This window comes from Moschus berezovskii, chromosome 1 (genome assembly GCF_049115385.1).
Source record: "Moschus berezovskii isolate FMDL1 chromosome 1, NW_MosBer_1.0, whole genome shotgun sequence".
NCBI lineage: Eukaryota > Metazoa > Chordata > Mammalia > Artiodactyla > Moschidae > Moschus > Moschus berezovskii.
This window is the reverse complement of record NC_142460.1, coordinates 91,283,312-91,299,976: the sequence shown is the minus strand read 5'-3', so window position 1 is coordinate 91,299,976 and position 16,665 is coordinate 91,283,312. Positions and strand designations below refer to the sequence as shown.

The window sequence follows — 16,665 nt, the reverse complement described above, 5'->3', positions numbered from 1 at the left end:
GGTGCTCAGCTTTCTTCATAGTCCAACTCTCACATCCATACATGACCACTGGAAAAACCATAGCCTTGACTAGACGGACCTTGGTTGGCAAAGTAATGTCTCTGCTTTTTAATATGCTATCTAGGTTGGTCATAACTTTCTTTCCAAGGAGTAAGCATCTTTTAATTTCATGGCTGCAGTCAGCATCTGCAGTGATTTTGGAGCCCAGAAAAATTAAGTCTGACACTGTTTGCCCATCTATTTCCCATGATTTGATGGGACCAGATGCCATGAACTTAGTTTTCTGAATGTTTGGCTTTAAGCCCACTTTTTCACTCTCCTCTTTCACTTTGATCAAGAGGCTTTTTAGTTCCTCTTCACTTTCTGCCATAAGGGTGGTCATCTGCATATCTGAGGTTATTGATATTTCTCCTGGCAATCTTGATTCCAGCTTGTGCTTCTTCCAGCCCAGCTTTCCTCATGATGTATTCTGCATATAAGTTACATAAGGAGGGTGACAATATGTAGCCTTGACGTACTCTTTTTCCTATTTGGACCAGTCTGTTGTTCCATGTCCAGTTCTAACTGTTGCTTCCTGACCTGCATATAGGTTTCTCAACAGGCAGGTTGTCTGGTATTCCCACCTCTTTCAGAATTTTCCACAGTTTATTGTGATCCACACAGTCAAAGTCTTTGGCATAGTCAATAAAGCAGAAATAGATGTTTTTATGGAACTCTTGCTTTTTTGATGATCCATCGGATGTTGGCAATTTGATCTCTGGTTCCTCTGCCTTTTCTAAAACCAGCTTGAACATCTGGAATTTCTTGGTTTTTGTATTGCTGAAGCCTGGCTTGGAGAATTTTAAGCATTACTTTACTAGCGTGTGAGATGAATGTGATTGTGCGGTAGTTTGATCATTCTTTGGCATTGTCTTTCTTTGGGATTGGAATGAAAACTGACCTTTTCCAGTCCTGTGGCCACTGCTGAGTTTTCCAAATTTGCTGGCATATTGAGTGCAGCACTTTCACAGCATCATCTTTCAGGATTTGAAATAGCTCAACTGGAATTCCAACACCTCCACTAGCTTTGTTCGTAGTGATGCTTCCTTGACTTCCTTCCAAGATGTCTGGCTCTAGGTCAGTGATCACACCATCGTTGTCATCTGGGTCATGATGATCTTTTTTGTACAGTTCTTCTGTGTATTCTTGCCACCTCTTCTTACTATCTTCTGCCTCTGTTAGGTCCCTACCATTTCTGTAGGGACCTTTATTTAGCCTTTATTGCATGAAATGTTCCCTTGGTATATCTAATTGTCTGAAGAGATCTCTAGTCTTTCCCATTCTGTTCTTATCCTCTATTTCTTTGCACTGATCACCGAGGAAGGCTTTCTTATCTCTCCTTGCTGTTCTGAAGGCTTTCTTATCTCTCCTTGCTGTTCTTTGGAACTCTGCATTCAGATGCTTATATCTTTACTTTTATTTGTCATTAGTTAATAGTAGTTTAAATTTTTCTAGGTGCCATCATTGGCACATCAGTTGCTTAGTGTTAATATGCTTAGATATTAGTATAAGTTGTATATTGGCTGACAGAAAAATGAACTGTGGAAACTGTCATAATTAAATGATGTTCACTTATTTTCAGAATTAGGACAGTGTTTGTTGTTTTGATTTTTTTTTTCTTCAAATGGTTCCTAGACCAACTTTCAAATTTTTAAAAATTTTTATAGTGCATCAGGGATGTTGCTCTTACTGCTGCTGCTGCTAAGTCACTTCAGTCGTGTCCGACTCTGTGTGACCCCATAGACGGAAGCCCACCAGGCTCCACCGTCCCTGGGATTCTCCAGGCAAGAACACTGGAGTGGGTTGCCATTTCCTTCTCCAATGTGTGAAAGTGAAAAGTGAAAGTAAAGTCGCTCAGTCGTGTCTGACCCCAGCGACCCCACGGACTGCAGCCTACCAGGCTCCTCCATCCATGGGATTTTCTAGGCAAGAGTACTGGAGTGGCTTGCCATTGCCTTCTCCGGTTGCTCTTACTAGATAGAGGTAATTGATAATTTTTTAGTGTTGTTTGTCTAAAAAAAGGAATCTAAATCTAATCTATGGTAGCCTAAAACATAGTTTCCTACCTATCATTTGCTATTTCATTCTAAGGAAACTAGAGCATTTAAAAAATTACGCTATAAATGTATAATTTCATAGCTCTACCAAAGTAAAGAAGCCCAGAAAAAAATGAAATAATTCCTTCTTTGTTTTCTTTTGTGGGGGGAGATGGTGACCCCAATGTGTTATTTTAAAAAGGGCAAACATTGCCAGAGTTTCTTTCTGAAGTTGTAAAGGCAGGCATTGAAAATTCTCCCCAAAACTGTTCTGTACTTATCAAAAAGTGCAGTTTAAAAAATTTGCTACCCACAAAGATTACTATTGTTATAGTTAACTTAAGGCCTTTTGGGTTTTTACCAGTTTAAGTGACATTGCTTCATGTTACTGTGGCAGTTTCACGTTTTATTTAATAACATGATTTGTACTTCATTGGTTGTGGTTTTAGTCTCAGATAATTTCCTATAAAATATAGTTCCTGGGACTTCCCTGGCAGTCCAGGGATTGACTCCATGCTTCTAATGCAGGGGACATGGGTTCAGTCCCTAGTTGGGGAACTAAGATCCCATATATGCCATGCAGCATAATCAAGAAAATAAATACATATGCACATATACAGACACATACACACACACATATATATAGTTTCCTGCATAGTATATGGGTTCTTAGACTGATAAATGAACTTTTTGACCTCCTGTGTACCAAGGATATTCTTATTTCTGTTTGTTTTGGTTTGTTTTAAATTTTACTGGTATCTTCATCTTATTATAGAAAGTTTCCTTGTACTCTCTGTTTACAGTCACACATGACTTCTTTCGCTCCCTCTCCTCCATAATTAACTCCTGAGAAACACTAATGTGTTTTCCATCTTTATAGTTGTGTGCCATGTTGAGAATGTTAGATAAATTTAATCATGCAGTAAGTGACTTTCTTATTTCTTATATGCTCTGAAGTTTTAAGCAAGTTACTGGGAGTGTGATTATGTTTCTATATAACTGTTTCAGTAATCCTCCTTGTTTCCTGTTTTCTTGAATTGTCTTTCTAGCTTAAGGATATTTTCATTTGGGATATTTAGCCCAGTCACTGGGTTTTAACTGTAATCAATATATTAATATAATGATAATCATTTACATCAGCTTCTTAAGTTGTATTTTTAATAGCTCATATTTATTGAGCTATTAAAATTTGCTAGATTTTTCTTAAGCAAAGACTAGTTACTAACACAGGTTATCTCATTTAACATTTGACTCCAATATGTGTTTTATTAATATTTTCACTTTACAGATGAGAGTATCAGGAAGAGTTTAAATAACATGCTCAATGTCTCACAGTTAAGAAATGCTGAGACTAGCACTAAAACCCCGGAGAAGGCAATGGCAAGCCACTCCGGTACTATTGCCTAGAAAATCCCATGGATGGAGGAGCCTGGTTGGCTGCAGTCCGTGGGGTCGCTAAGGGTCGGACACGACTGAGCGACTTCACTTTCACTTTTCACTTTCACACATTGGAGAAGGAAATGGCAACCCACTCCAGTGTTCTTGCCTGGAGAATCCCAGGGACGGTGGAGCCTGGTGGGCTTCCGTCTATGGGATCTCACAGAGTCAGACACGACTGAAGTGACTTAGCAGCAGCAACACTAAAACCCACCTAGTCTGTTTCTAGAATCTATAATCTTAAGTACTTATAGTCATTCTCATAGTAATGAATAATCTTTTTTGATTAGTGTAATATGTGCTATACTTGTAAATTTTATTTTCTCTACTTTTATGACTTATTAAAGATAGAAAATCCCTTCTGTTACCAAGTATGTATTATTCGGCCCTGTGAACATAGTCAAAGATATCATAGTACCTAAATATTATAATATTTTATTATATATTTTTATATTTGATGTCATAATATCTAAATATATAAGTATTTTGACCTAGATTTTTTTGAAGACTTCATTATTAAAATGATTGCCATTTTCATTCTGATTACTAAGAATGAAGTGAAGTGAAGTCGCTCAGTTATCTCCGACTCTTTGCTACCCCGTGGACTGTAGCTCACCAGTCTCCTCCGTCCATGGGATTCTCCATGCAAGAATACTGGAGTGGGTTGCCATTTCCTTCTCTAGGGTATCTTCCCGACCCAGGGATCGAACCCAGGTCTCCTGCATTGGAGGCAGATGCTTTAACCTCTTAGCCACAAGGGAAGCCCTAAGAATAATAGGTCCTATTTCTTGAGTGGAAAGCACTTTAGATTCACTATGATGATGAATAATTGGTTTGGGGGAGAAGTTATAGGAGAAAATGATCCTGCGGGGAGAAAAAGCATGACAGTACTAGGAATTGAAAGAAGGCTTTGACGAGAGCTCAAAAGGTGAATAGTAGTATTGTAAAGAGAGATCAGATATGAGAGAAAGATACAGGGACTAGATGGTAATGGACTACCACGTGTGTGTGTGTGTATTGATCCTAGGAACCGTAGGCTTTATACCTGATCACATTTACTTAATGTTATCAAAATCTAGCTGTGGTGTGGAATTGGAAAGAGACAAGAGTGAATCACAAAGAGACTGCTGTTAGGAGGATATTATATAGTAATCCAGGCCAGAATATGAGAGTATCTTGGACTTGGGTGATGACAGTGGGAAGTAATGGAAAGAAGTGGGCAGATTTGACAGGTACTTAGTACGTAGAATCAGTAGGTCAGTAATGTGTTAACCAGTTGAATATGGAGGGGGTAGAAGAGAAAAGTTGTGTAGGCCTCTGGTTTGCAAAACTAGATGGATGAAATTCCCTAATAATTACCCGTATTTTAAGTAAGAATTCATACAAAGAGGGAGTCTGGATAAGAACGAGGCTGTGAGTTGAAGATCGCTAGTGTGGAATATGATACATTTGAGATCACTCAGTGTCATAGACGTGTAAGCAATTTGGATGCATGATCTGGAGCTCAGAGTTGAGAGTAATTAAAAGCAGTGGAAATAGATGAGTTTCCCTTCTTGCCAAAGAAAAGGATATAGAAGGAGAAAATTAGGGAGTTTAGAAGGAAGCCATAAAGAACTTAAATATTTCATGGTTGGAGGGAGAGTGAACTGGAAAGAGCATTGATTGAGAAGGTTAGAAAGGTTAGAGAGGTTGAAAGAGCATGAATGTCATAGAAGTCAAGGAAAAAGGAAGGGATCACCTGAATTGAATTCTGCTGAGAGGTCTGCTATGATAACTGAAAAGATTTGGTTGTATTTAGTAACCTGAAGGTGATCTACAACAACCATTTTGATTAAGTACAGAAGCCAGATTAGAATGATTGAAGAGGAAGACGCAGATTAGTTGAAACTACCAAAAGTCAGATTAAATATATTGAGTCATTGTGAGGTATTTTGTTCATAAAGCTTATGTCCTTATCAGTTTCTTGTATATAATTTTCCCTAATATTTACACATATTTTAAGTAAGAATTCTTGCCCTTAAACAACTCAGTGTCAAGTTACCAGGAAAAAACACTGCAGTGGGAAAAAAGAAAACACTACAACGTGGTCTCATTGATAACTGGTAAAAATGAAACTCCAGGCTCCTTGAGTATTGGAAAATTGTCATTAGTAGAACAGCTTGAGATTGTTTCTTCTTCACCGTGTTATTGCTTTCCTGAATTGCAAACAGTATTTACAAAATTCTTGGTATTTTTCATGTAAACAAACCTTTCCTGTTCACTTTAAAGTCACTCAAATCCTTTTCCAATAGAGAGGCTCTGGTTCTTAAGGGAGAAATAATAAAGGGGTTTTTCTCCTAAAGAAATTTAACTTAAGTGTTTTTATGTTTCTTAAGGAAATATTTACTAGTCATTTTATTTTCGTTTCTATTTAAGAGATACACGAAAGTACCAAAGTTGGGAAGAAGATACAGAGCACATTATCACCATTATTTTTAACATAATATTTGAGAATAGTAGCCGGCAGAAGTGGCAAGAGAAAAATATTATAGGTTAAAAATAACTGTCTGCAAACAATATATTGTAAACTCGGAAAACCCATGAGAGTCAACTGAAAATGACTGCAAACCAGCAAATTCAGTAAAACTGCTGAAAACCATATACCTTGTATGTAAATAACACACACAGTAGAAGATATAATGGAAGAAAATAACCCTTTTATAATATCACAATAAGAAATGTGGAAAATTCCATATTGGGAAATTATTAAAACTCTGTTGAGGACACAGAACAAAACTTTATCCCCTTTCCCTTTCTTTTTTTCAGTTAGAAGAGGCAGCTTCATAAAGCTCATAAAGTGTATCAGTTTTCCATAAGTTAACATAAATATTTCAGACAACTGTCCCTTCCTCTCACCCCAGATATTAGACCGGCTAATTCAGAAGTGTTTTGGAAAGTGGACAAATAAGACAAACCAGAGAAAAGAAGAACAATGAGGGGGATTGTTGTTCACTCACTAAGTCATGTCCGACTCTGCAATCCCATGGGCCTGAATGAAGTATGTAGAGTGATTAATCCTACCAAATGATAAAGTATATCATAAAGTCTTAAGAACTAAAATACGTTGGTTCTGGCTTATTAATAGTCCGATAGAATAGAATATGAAGTCTGGAAATAGACCCGTAGAACTTACTAGTGTATGATTATGATAAAAAAGTGATCAAGTAAAGCTGAACCTTGCAGTAAATTATGTGGGAAAACCAGGATAGCCATCTGGAAAAACAGATTTTTATCCATCACATTCTACCTAAGGATGAACTCCAAATGTATCCAATTTAATGTAAAAGGTGAAAGTACCTATGTGTCATTAAAAATATGGACAGATTGGAACAGGAAAATTCTGAAAGTACTCAAAATTTAATATCCATAAAAGTTTGATAATTCATCTGTGTAAAGATGGCACTAATGGTAAAGAATCCGCCTGCCATTTTAGGAGCATGAGAGATGTGGGTTCAATCCCTGGGTGGGGAAGATCCCCTCAAGGAGGGCATGGCAACCCACTCCAGTATATTCATTCCTGGGGAGTTCCATGGATAGAGGAGCCTGGTGGCCTCAGTTCGTAGGGTCACAAAGAGTCGCACACCGAAAGCAACCCATGGAAAATAATTGTAGAACTCATACAATCAAAAGACCAGTCTCTTTAATAAAGCTCTTATAGCAATGGCACCCCACTCCAGTACTCTTGCCTGGAAAATCCCATGAACGGAGGAGCCTGGTGGGCTGCAGTCCGTGAGGTCACTAAGAGTCGGACACGACTGAGCGACTTCACTTTCACTTTCATGCATGGGAGAAGGAAATGGCAGCCCACTCCTGTGTTCTTGCCTGGAGAATCCCGGGGACTGGGGAGCCTGTTGGGCTAACATCTATGGGGTCACACAAAGTCAGACACAACTGAAGCGACTTAGCAGCATAAATCATCACGAGAACGATCAGCGACCTAGTTTAAAAAAATAAAAGGTGAAAGATAGATATAGACAGTTCATAGAAAAATAACATATAAGATGGTCAACCTCATACTGAAATACTGTTTTTTTTCATGTATTAGATTTGAAGTCATCAAGATGTTTAACAACATAGTACTATATGGCAGGGTTATAGGGAAACAGTCACTCATACATGGGTGGTGAAATATACACATTAATATCTCCATGGAGACCAATTTGTCAGTGTATTTCAAAACCACAAATATTTTTATTATTTGATCAGGATTTCTGTTTCTGAGAATTTACCCTATAAATGTACCTGTAAATGTATGAATTAACATATTGACAGGATATCTATTACAACATTATTTATGATAGGAAATATTTGGAAATAATAAGGGACTGGTTAAATAAATTGTGTGTCCATCAGTGAAAGATATATCAGTTGTCAAAACAAATGAGCTAATTCTTTTTCTACTGACAAATCTCTATAAACAATAAAATATGCTATATTCATATAGGAAAGAGAGAAAAATTATAAAAAGAATATGAACTTTTTTCTTTATGCTTGTAACAAGAAATTGGAAGGAAATAGACCCCCAACAAGTAAATGTGGGTACCAATGGAGGGACAAAGATAGGAGGAAAGCTTTTCCCATATACTTCTCTGTTTTGTTTTGTGTTTTTGTGTGTGTTTTTTTTTTTTAACCATTTAAGTGTGTGATCTAATCCATAAACGAAGGATCCTTAAATGACAAAACTTAAATTTTAAAAAGTCTTGTTTCTAGCATGGCTAGTTAAAAAGTGAGAGAAGAAGAGAGAGAAAAAATGGGAGAAAAAGATGTGAAGAAAGATGATACAGTGAAAAAGGAAAATATTAAAGGAGAAAACAGACCAAGGATTAGAAATAAATATATCAAAAGTGAGCACTCAAAAAGTAAATGACTATGGAAGATAAATTTGTGTCTACGTTAATCCTGGCTGACTTGGCCACTGTAATTGTTCTGTTTAGGCAGCTGTGAAAGTTGTGTTTTTTTCTTTTGGTTTTGTTTTTTGTTGTTTTTTAAGCAACAAGGGAATATTTGTACAAATTTCTTTTAAGGTATTAATGTTTCTGGTACCTTTTTGTTTAGGTTTGTTAATGTTGTTTCTAGTTAAATGAGCTTTTCATTCTTGATCGTGTACTAATGTATGTGTGTGTGTGTGAGTGAGTGAGTGAGTGAGTGTCACTCACCCAGTCATGTCCGATTGTTTGCAGCCACATGGACTGTAGACCACCGGGGTTGCCATTTCCTACCCCACATGTAGTATTAATACATAGTTAATAATTCAAGGGTGATTTTTTTTCCAGTTAATTTATTTTGAATTCAGTTGTTAGCTCCTCACGGGAAAAAATAATCTTACTCACTGCATGATGTCAATTGTGTTAACATGCAGTATATAAATTTGCAACTTTATTGAAATATAATTCACAGTGTCAAAAATCTCATCCCTTTAAAGTGTGCAATTCAATAGTTTATAGTATACTGACAGAGTTGTACAACTGTCACAGGAGTCTTTTAACAGTTAGAATAACCTTCACCATTCTGAAGTCCTGTACCTATTCCTCCCAGCACTGGGCAATCTTTAATCTACTTTCTATTTCTATGGATTTCCCTGTTACGGACATTTCATATGAATGGAACCACACAGTAGGTGGTTTGTTTGCCGAACTCCTTTCACTTAGCATACTGTTTTAAAAGTTCATTCATATTGCAGCATGTACTTCTATTCTTTTTTATAGCTAAATGATGTTCCACGTATGAATATACCATGTTTTGTTTATTTATTCTATTTAGGGACATTTGCATTGTTTTTACTTTCTGATTGTTGTGAATAATGCTGTTATGAATATTTGTTTTTGTGTGGAAATAATGTTTTAGTACTCTTGGGTATGTGCTTTGGAGTGGAATTGCTGAGTTATATGGTATGGTACTCTATGTTTAACATGTTAAGGATCTGCAAAATTGTTTTCCAAAGATGCTGCACCACTTTACAATCCTACCACCCAAGCATGAGAATTCCAATCTCTCTGCATCCATGCTAACACTTGTTATTATTGTCCTTTCTATTGTAATTTTCCTGTTGGGTGTGAAGTGGTATCTCATTGTGATATTGATTTGCAAGTGAAAGAGTAGAGTGAAAAGGTTGGCTTGAAGCTCAACATTCAGAAAACAAAGATCATGGCATCTGGTCCCATCACTTCATGGGAAATAGATGGAAAAACAGTGGAAACAGTGTCAGACTTTATTTTTGGGGGCTCCAAAATCACTGCAGATGCTGATTGCAGCCATGAAATTAAAAGACGCTTACTCCTTGGAAGGAAAGTTATGACCAACCTAGATAGCATATTAAAAAGCAGAGACATTACTTTGCCAACAAAGGTCCGTCTAGTTAAGGCTATGGTTTTTCCCGTGTTCATGTATGGATGTGAGAGTTGGACTATAAAGAAAGCTGAGCGCTGAAGAATTGATGCTTTTGAACTGTGGTGTTGGAGAAGACTCTTGAGAGTCCCTTGGACTGCAAGGAGATCCAACCAGTCCATCCTAAAGGAGATCAGTCCTGGGTGTTCATTGGAAGGACTGATGTTGAAGCTGAAACTCCAATACTTTGGCCACCTCATGCAAAGAGTTGACTCACTGGAAAAGACTCTGATGCTGGGAGGGATTGGGGGCGGGAGGAGAAGGGGACGGCAGAGGATGAGATGGTTGGATGGCATCACCGACTCTGTGGATGTGAGTTTGAGTGAACTGCGGGAGTTGGTGATGGACAGGGAGGCCTGATGTGCTGTGATTCATGGGGTCGCAGAGAGTCGGACACGACTGAGCGACTGAACTGAACTGAATAAGTAAGGAAGGGACTTCCCTGGTGGCTCAGAGGGTAAAGCATCTGCCTTCAGTGCGGGAAACCCTGGTTCAATCCTTGGTTCGGGAGGATCCCCTGGAGAAGGAAATGGCAACCCACTCCAGTACTCTTGCCTGTAAAATCCTATGGAGGGAGGGCCTGGTAGGCTACAGTCCATGGGGTCGCAAAGCGTCAGACACAACTGAGCGACTTGTTATGCCCTGAGACCAGTCCCCCCATAGTGGTAGAATAAGACACTCGCAGCAATGCAAAAGCAAGAATGGGGTTTATTTCTAGCTCGAGCTAGGGCTCATGCCTCCTCCAGCGCAGTGGAGTGCGGACAAGGGCCCCAAGTGCAGACAAGGGCCCCGAGCCCAGGTCACAGTGGTTTTTATAGTCTCAGATTACATAAGCACCTATTTTTGTTCAAAAGATCAAGCTGGCAGAAGCTCATTGGCCAGTTCATGCGTGGGCAGAAGCTCATTGGCCAGTTCATGCGCACAGCAGGGGTTTTTCTGGGGGATTTCCCTTTTTCTTCTGATTGGCCCAATTTTTGGCGCCAGCGGGACTTTTCTAGGGAGGAGTTTCTTATTTTTGGCACCTGCGGGATTTTCTTAGGGAGGAGTTTCTGTGAATTTAGCCTCCACCCTGTCTCCAGGAAATCGAAACTTGGGCCTAAGCAAGGTCTCAGGCCTATCATGGCTACTCAGATGTTAGGGCTCCTAACAGACTTCACTCAACACTCAGAATAAGTAAGGATGTTAAGCATTTTTTATGTACTTATCGGCTATTTTTGTATTTTCTTTGGAGAAATGTCTGTTCAGATCCATTGCTTGTTATTAAATTAGATAATTTGTCTTTTTACTGTTGAGTTGTAAGTGGTTTTTGGGTTGCTTTTATAATATACTAGATACACGTCCATTTTCAGAAACATGATTTGAAAATATTTTATCCCATTCCAGAGTCGTCTTTTCACCTTATAAGAAAAAAAACTAACTAAATTTACCATTTTAATCATTTTTAAGGATGCAGTATAGTGGCATGAAGTACATTTATGACATTGTGTAACAAAATTATACACAAAAACCTGTAGCCATTAAGCAATAACCCTCCTTTCCTCTCTCTTCCAATCCCTGGTAACCTTTATTCTACTTTCTATCCCTGTGAATTTGCCTATTCTAGGTATTTCATATAAATGGAATCACTCAGTGTTTGTTTTTTTTATGTCTAGCTTCTTGATATAATTTCTTCAAGGTTCATTCATGTTATATCATGTATCAGAATTTCATTTCTTTTTGTGGCTGAAAGATATTCCATCTTCTGTATATATCACATTTTGTTTATCCGTTCATCTGTTGATGGACCCTTGGGTTGTTTCCATCTTTTGTTTGTTGTGAATAATGCTGTTATGTGCATTGGTGTACAAATCTCTGAATGAATACCTGTTTTCAGTTCTTTGGGGTGTATACCTAAGAGTAGAACTGTTGGCTTGTATGATAATTCTAAGTTTAACATTTTGGCAAATTATTTCTCACAACAGCTACCACAGCATTTTGTCTTTTCACTTTCTTGATAGTGTCCTTCGAAGAACAAAGGTTCATTTTGATGAGGTATACTTTTATTCATTTTTTGTTTGGTTGCTTATGCTTTTGGTGTGATATCTAAAAAGTCATTGCCTACATAATCTAAAGTCAAGATTTATTCATACATTAGAGTTTTATATTTGTAGTTTTCACATTTAGGCCTATGAACTATTTTGAGTTAATTTTTATATGCAAAGTGAAGTTGAGGTCCAATCCCATTCTTTTGCATATGGGTATCAAATTGTCCCAGTATTATTGTTGAAAAGCCTTTTTCCCCACTGAAGTATCTTGGTGACTATAATGAAAAGTCAGTTAACTGTAAATGTAAAGATTATTTTTAGACTCTCAGTTCTATTATTTTATATGTATGTCTCCTTATGCCTTTGGCTGTAAGTTTTGAAGTTGGGAAATCTGAGTTTTCTTTTTCAAAATTGCTTTAGCTGCTCTGAATCCCTTGGATTTCCATTTGAATTTTAGGATCAGTTTGTCAGCTTCTGCTTGACCATTGTGAGGTGTTATATCATTATTAACAATATTAAAGTCTTATCATGGAGAATTAATTGAATTCTAATTCATTCACTAATTTTCTCTTTATCCTCTCTCTTTTGAAAAATGATCTTAATTAACTTCTGATCTTAATGTGCTCTATCATATACATCTTTTTACTTCAAAATATGCATGTATTCTTATTTTTTTTTAAATAGTACTTGTACTCTCCCTTTTCATCCTAGTTTCTCTGAGATCTTGTTCTTTTGATTAGTCACTATAATAGTCCATTTCAGTTTTAGTTAAGTTCCCCACCCTTAACAATTTTTAATGTCAAATGGATTGTCTATTCTCACCTCCTTTTTCTCATTTCTTTCACTTTGAAACATTCTAAGTAAGTGGTCTTCTCTCCCAGCTTTTTTTGGACAAATACCTTAACTTTTCTGGACTTTGTTTTTGTAATGATAGGTAAATTGGTAGAGGTTAGTTGTGTTAGGTTCTTCATTCTAGTCTCTAAACCATTGGAGTCCTTACTCAGACCCCCTGTGTACAGAAGTGGAGCTGTTTGCTCCTGAATTCTGGGTGGAAGCTTAGAGCCATTTGCCATATTAGCCTTTGGGGGCCTCTGTGGAGCGCCCAAGAGCACAGTTTGAAGTCATTGCAAAGTCCCTTCAGCCCTAAAATTTAGTTAACTCCATAGCAATTACAGAAGTTGCATTCTTGAAAGTTTCAAATAGTTGACTTATTGCCAAGTTAAAGTCTCTTCTTAGGCACCATTTCTCCAGTATCAGTTCAGTCAGTCAGTCGTGTCCAATTCATTGCAGCCCCATGGACTGCAGCACGGCAGGCCTCTGTCCATCACCAACGCCCACAACGTGCTCAAACTCATGTCCATTGAGTCGGTGATGCCATCCAACCATCTCATCCTCTGTCGTCCCCTTCTCCTCCTGCCTTCAATCTTTCCCAGCATCAGGGTCTTTTCCAGTGAGTCATTTCTTTGCATCAGGTGGCCAAAGTGTTGGAGTTTCAGCTTCAGCATCAGTTCTTCCAGTGAATATTCAGGACTGATTTCCTTGAGGATTGACTAGTTTGATCTCCTTGCAGTCCAAGGGACTCTCAAGAGTCTTCTCTAACACTACGGTTCAAAAACATCAGTTCTTTGGCACTCAGCTTTGTTTATAGTCCAACTCTCACATCCATACGTGACTACTGGAAAAACTGTAGCTTTTACTAGACAGACCTTTGTTGGCAAAGTAATGTCTCTGCCTTTTAATATGCTGTCTAAGTTGGTCATTGCTTTTCTTCCAAGGAGCAAGCGTCTTTTAATTTCATGGCTGCAGTCACCATCTGCAGTGATTTTGGAGCCCCCCAAAATAAAGTCTGTCACTGTTTCCATTGTTTCCCCATCTGTTTGCCATGAAGTGATGGGACCAGATGCCAAGATCTTCTTTTTTTGAATGTTGAGTTTTAAGCCAAGTTTTTCACTCTCCTCTTTCACTTTCATCAAGAGACTCTTTAGTTCCTCTTTACTTTCTGCCATAAGGGTGGTATAATCTGTGTATCTGAGGTTACTGATATTTCTCCTGGCAATCTTGATTCCAGCTTGTGCTTCATCCTGCCTGGCATTTCGCATGATGTACTCTGCATATAAGTTAAAAAAGCACGGTGGCAACACACAGCCTTGACATACTCCTTTCCCTATTTGGAACCAGTCTGTTGTTCCATGTGCAGTTCTAACTGTTGCTTTTTGACCTGCATACAGATTTCTCAGGAGGCAGGTCAGGTGGTTTGGTATTCCCATATCTTTAAGAATTTTTCAGTTTGTTGTGATTCTCCAGTATATCTTATATTATCTAAACCCTTACTTGCTCTGTTATTTCCCACTAAATATTCTTTTCTTGGCTTTAATCACATATACACAGTCTCTTTAATGACTGCTCAGCATAGATTCTAACACTTCCAAGAAACTTTTCCAAATCATACCAGTTCATGATGTTTTTTCCCACTAATAAGCCTCTGTAATAATCCTTTATGCCATTCATGTGGCACTTAAAAAATTGCCCAGGATAATTTGAGCTACATAAAGATAATTTGGGCCCCGATTCTGACCTAAAGAAATTTAGTAAAAGAGTAAAGTTGTAGACTAATTATTGAGATGAAGGTAATGAGTGCCTTAGGAAAGGTACAACTACAGTTCTGTGGCAAGTTAAAGAAGATAATTTGATGATAATTTAATGAAATGAAAAGATATTCCTTGGAAGAAAAGCTGTGATACACCTGGGCAGCATATTAAAAGGCAGAGACATCTCTTTGCTGACAAAGGTCCATCTAGTCAAAGCTAAGGTTTTTCCAGTAGTCATGTACAGATGTGAGAGTTGGACCATAAAGAAGGTTGAGTGTCAAAGAATCTATGGTTTTGAACTGTGGTATTGGAGAAGACGTTTGAGAGTCCCTTGGACTGCAAGGAGATCAAACCGGTCAGTCCTCGTGGAAATCAACTCTCAATATCCATTGGAAGGACAGATGCAAAAGCTGAAGCTCCAATACTTCGGCCATGTGATGCAAAGAGGCAACTCATTGGAAAAGACCCTAATGCTGGTCAAGATTGAAGGCAGGAGGAGAAGGGGCGGATAGAGGATGAGATGGTTGGATAGCATCACTGACTCAATGGACATGAGTTTGAGCAAATTCCAGGAGATAGTGAAGGACAGGGAAGCCTGGTGTGCTGGAGTCCCCGAGGTCGCAGTCAGACAGGACTTGGCAACTGAACAACAACAAAGAAGATAAAGATACCTTTCCTCTGGGAGAGTAGGGCAAAGTGTAGAGCAGGTGGGTTGGTCCTGGAGGGGAGCGTAGTACCTGAACACACAGAAGTGGACTTAAGGAGCAGCATGAAACAGGCAGAAGTAGAAAAGCCTGAGGATGGTAGGTTCTCAGTTTGTCTGGAGGAAAAGGTCAAGAAGAGAGCTAGTGGGTTATAAAATTGTAGAGGTAAACCAGAGCTGGATATAGTTTTGTTAGTTGTTCCTTTGTAATATTTGTATCATGTTTTCCCAATCATGTTATAAACTCTTTGAGGACAAGTAACAAGTCTTAAACTTTTAACCTCTTACAGAGGAGTTATGGGTAGAGGAGAAGAATTCAGTAAAATTTTGTTGACTATATGAAAAGTAGAAATAGTGGTTTTCCAAATAGGTGAAGGGTGTGACAAGAAGTCACTAGTGACAACAAGTCACACCCTTCTGTTTACTTAGGCTGTGGCTTTATCAGTAAAAACTATTTTAGATCTTTATAAGATGGTTCCTTCAAACTAAGAAGTCCTTTTGTCATTTAAAAAAAAATTAGAGGTGGGGTGGGGGTTCTGTGTACAGTTAACATCGCTCATTTTAATTCTTTCCCAGAAAGGCTTGAAAAATGCTCATTTGAGTTAAGGAAGAGAGAATCAATATGAACAAATGTTACTTTTAAAACCTAGCCTCTGATTTAAACTTGTTTTTATGTTTTAATAAATTAGATTTAAAATATATTTTCTTAGGATTTAGATTTTATTTAACCACAAATACCTTTGAAAAGACATGAATTTTAAAAAATATACTCAGAATTGTGTTGGTCTGTGTACGGGTAACCTTTTCTTTTTCAAAAATATTTTTTGCATGATTGAAAAAAAGATTAGAGACGTTAGCCACTCTACTGAGACCCGTTCATATTACTGTTAAGTTCTTGGCAATACTGGTCTCTATAGAAAGAGTATATTATGTGTACATATAGTAAAAGGCTGGGAAATTGAGTATGTGTGCTTTCAGTCTTTTCTTTTCAATGCCATGTGCCACTCTCTTTAATTTTTGTAAAGCAAGATATCCTTAACAAAATAAATTGGAAGATATATTTAGAATAAAGATTTACGTTATTTGAAAAGAACAGAGTATGGCAACGTTCTTGTGGTAAAGTAATTTATTAGAGATTCTTGTGGTAAAGTAATTCACTAACTTATATTTCACAGTGTTTGTTTTGTTTTAAACTTTATGTATCATATACTAGGTGAAAAACCATTTCGCTGTGATGAATGTGGTATGAGATTCATTCAAAAATATCATATGGAAAGGCATAAGAGAACTCATAGTGGAGAAAAACCTTACCAGTGTGAATACTGTTTACAGGTAAGATGTGGTTTGAATTTTTTAAAAAGTCACTTTATTGAGGCATGATTGACATTGAAAATCTTCTGTCTGGAATTAAGTTA

General features: G+C 37.7%; 1 protein-coding gene across 7 annotated transcripts in view; it reads left to right on the top strand.

Annotated features, from left to right (window-relative positions):
* The window catches only part of ZNF148 (zinc finger protein 148), a 147,969-nt gene that overhangs the window by 124,338 nt on the left and 6,966 nt on the right, over positions 1–16,665 (top strand). For all 7 annotated transcript variants that reach the window (XM_088837715.1, XM_055398073.2, XM_055398001.2 and 4 more), the window contains one exon: positions 16,464–16,582. In XM_088837715.1, the coding sequence (XP_088693841.1) occupies positions 16,464–16,582 (119 nt within the window). The remainder of the gene's footprint in view (positions 1–16,463; positions 16,583–16,665) is intronic.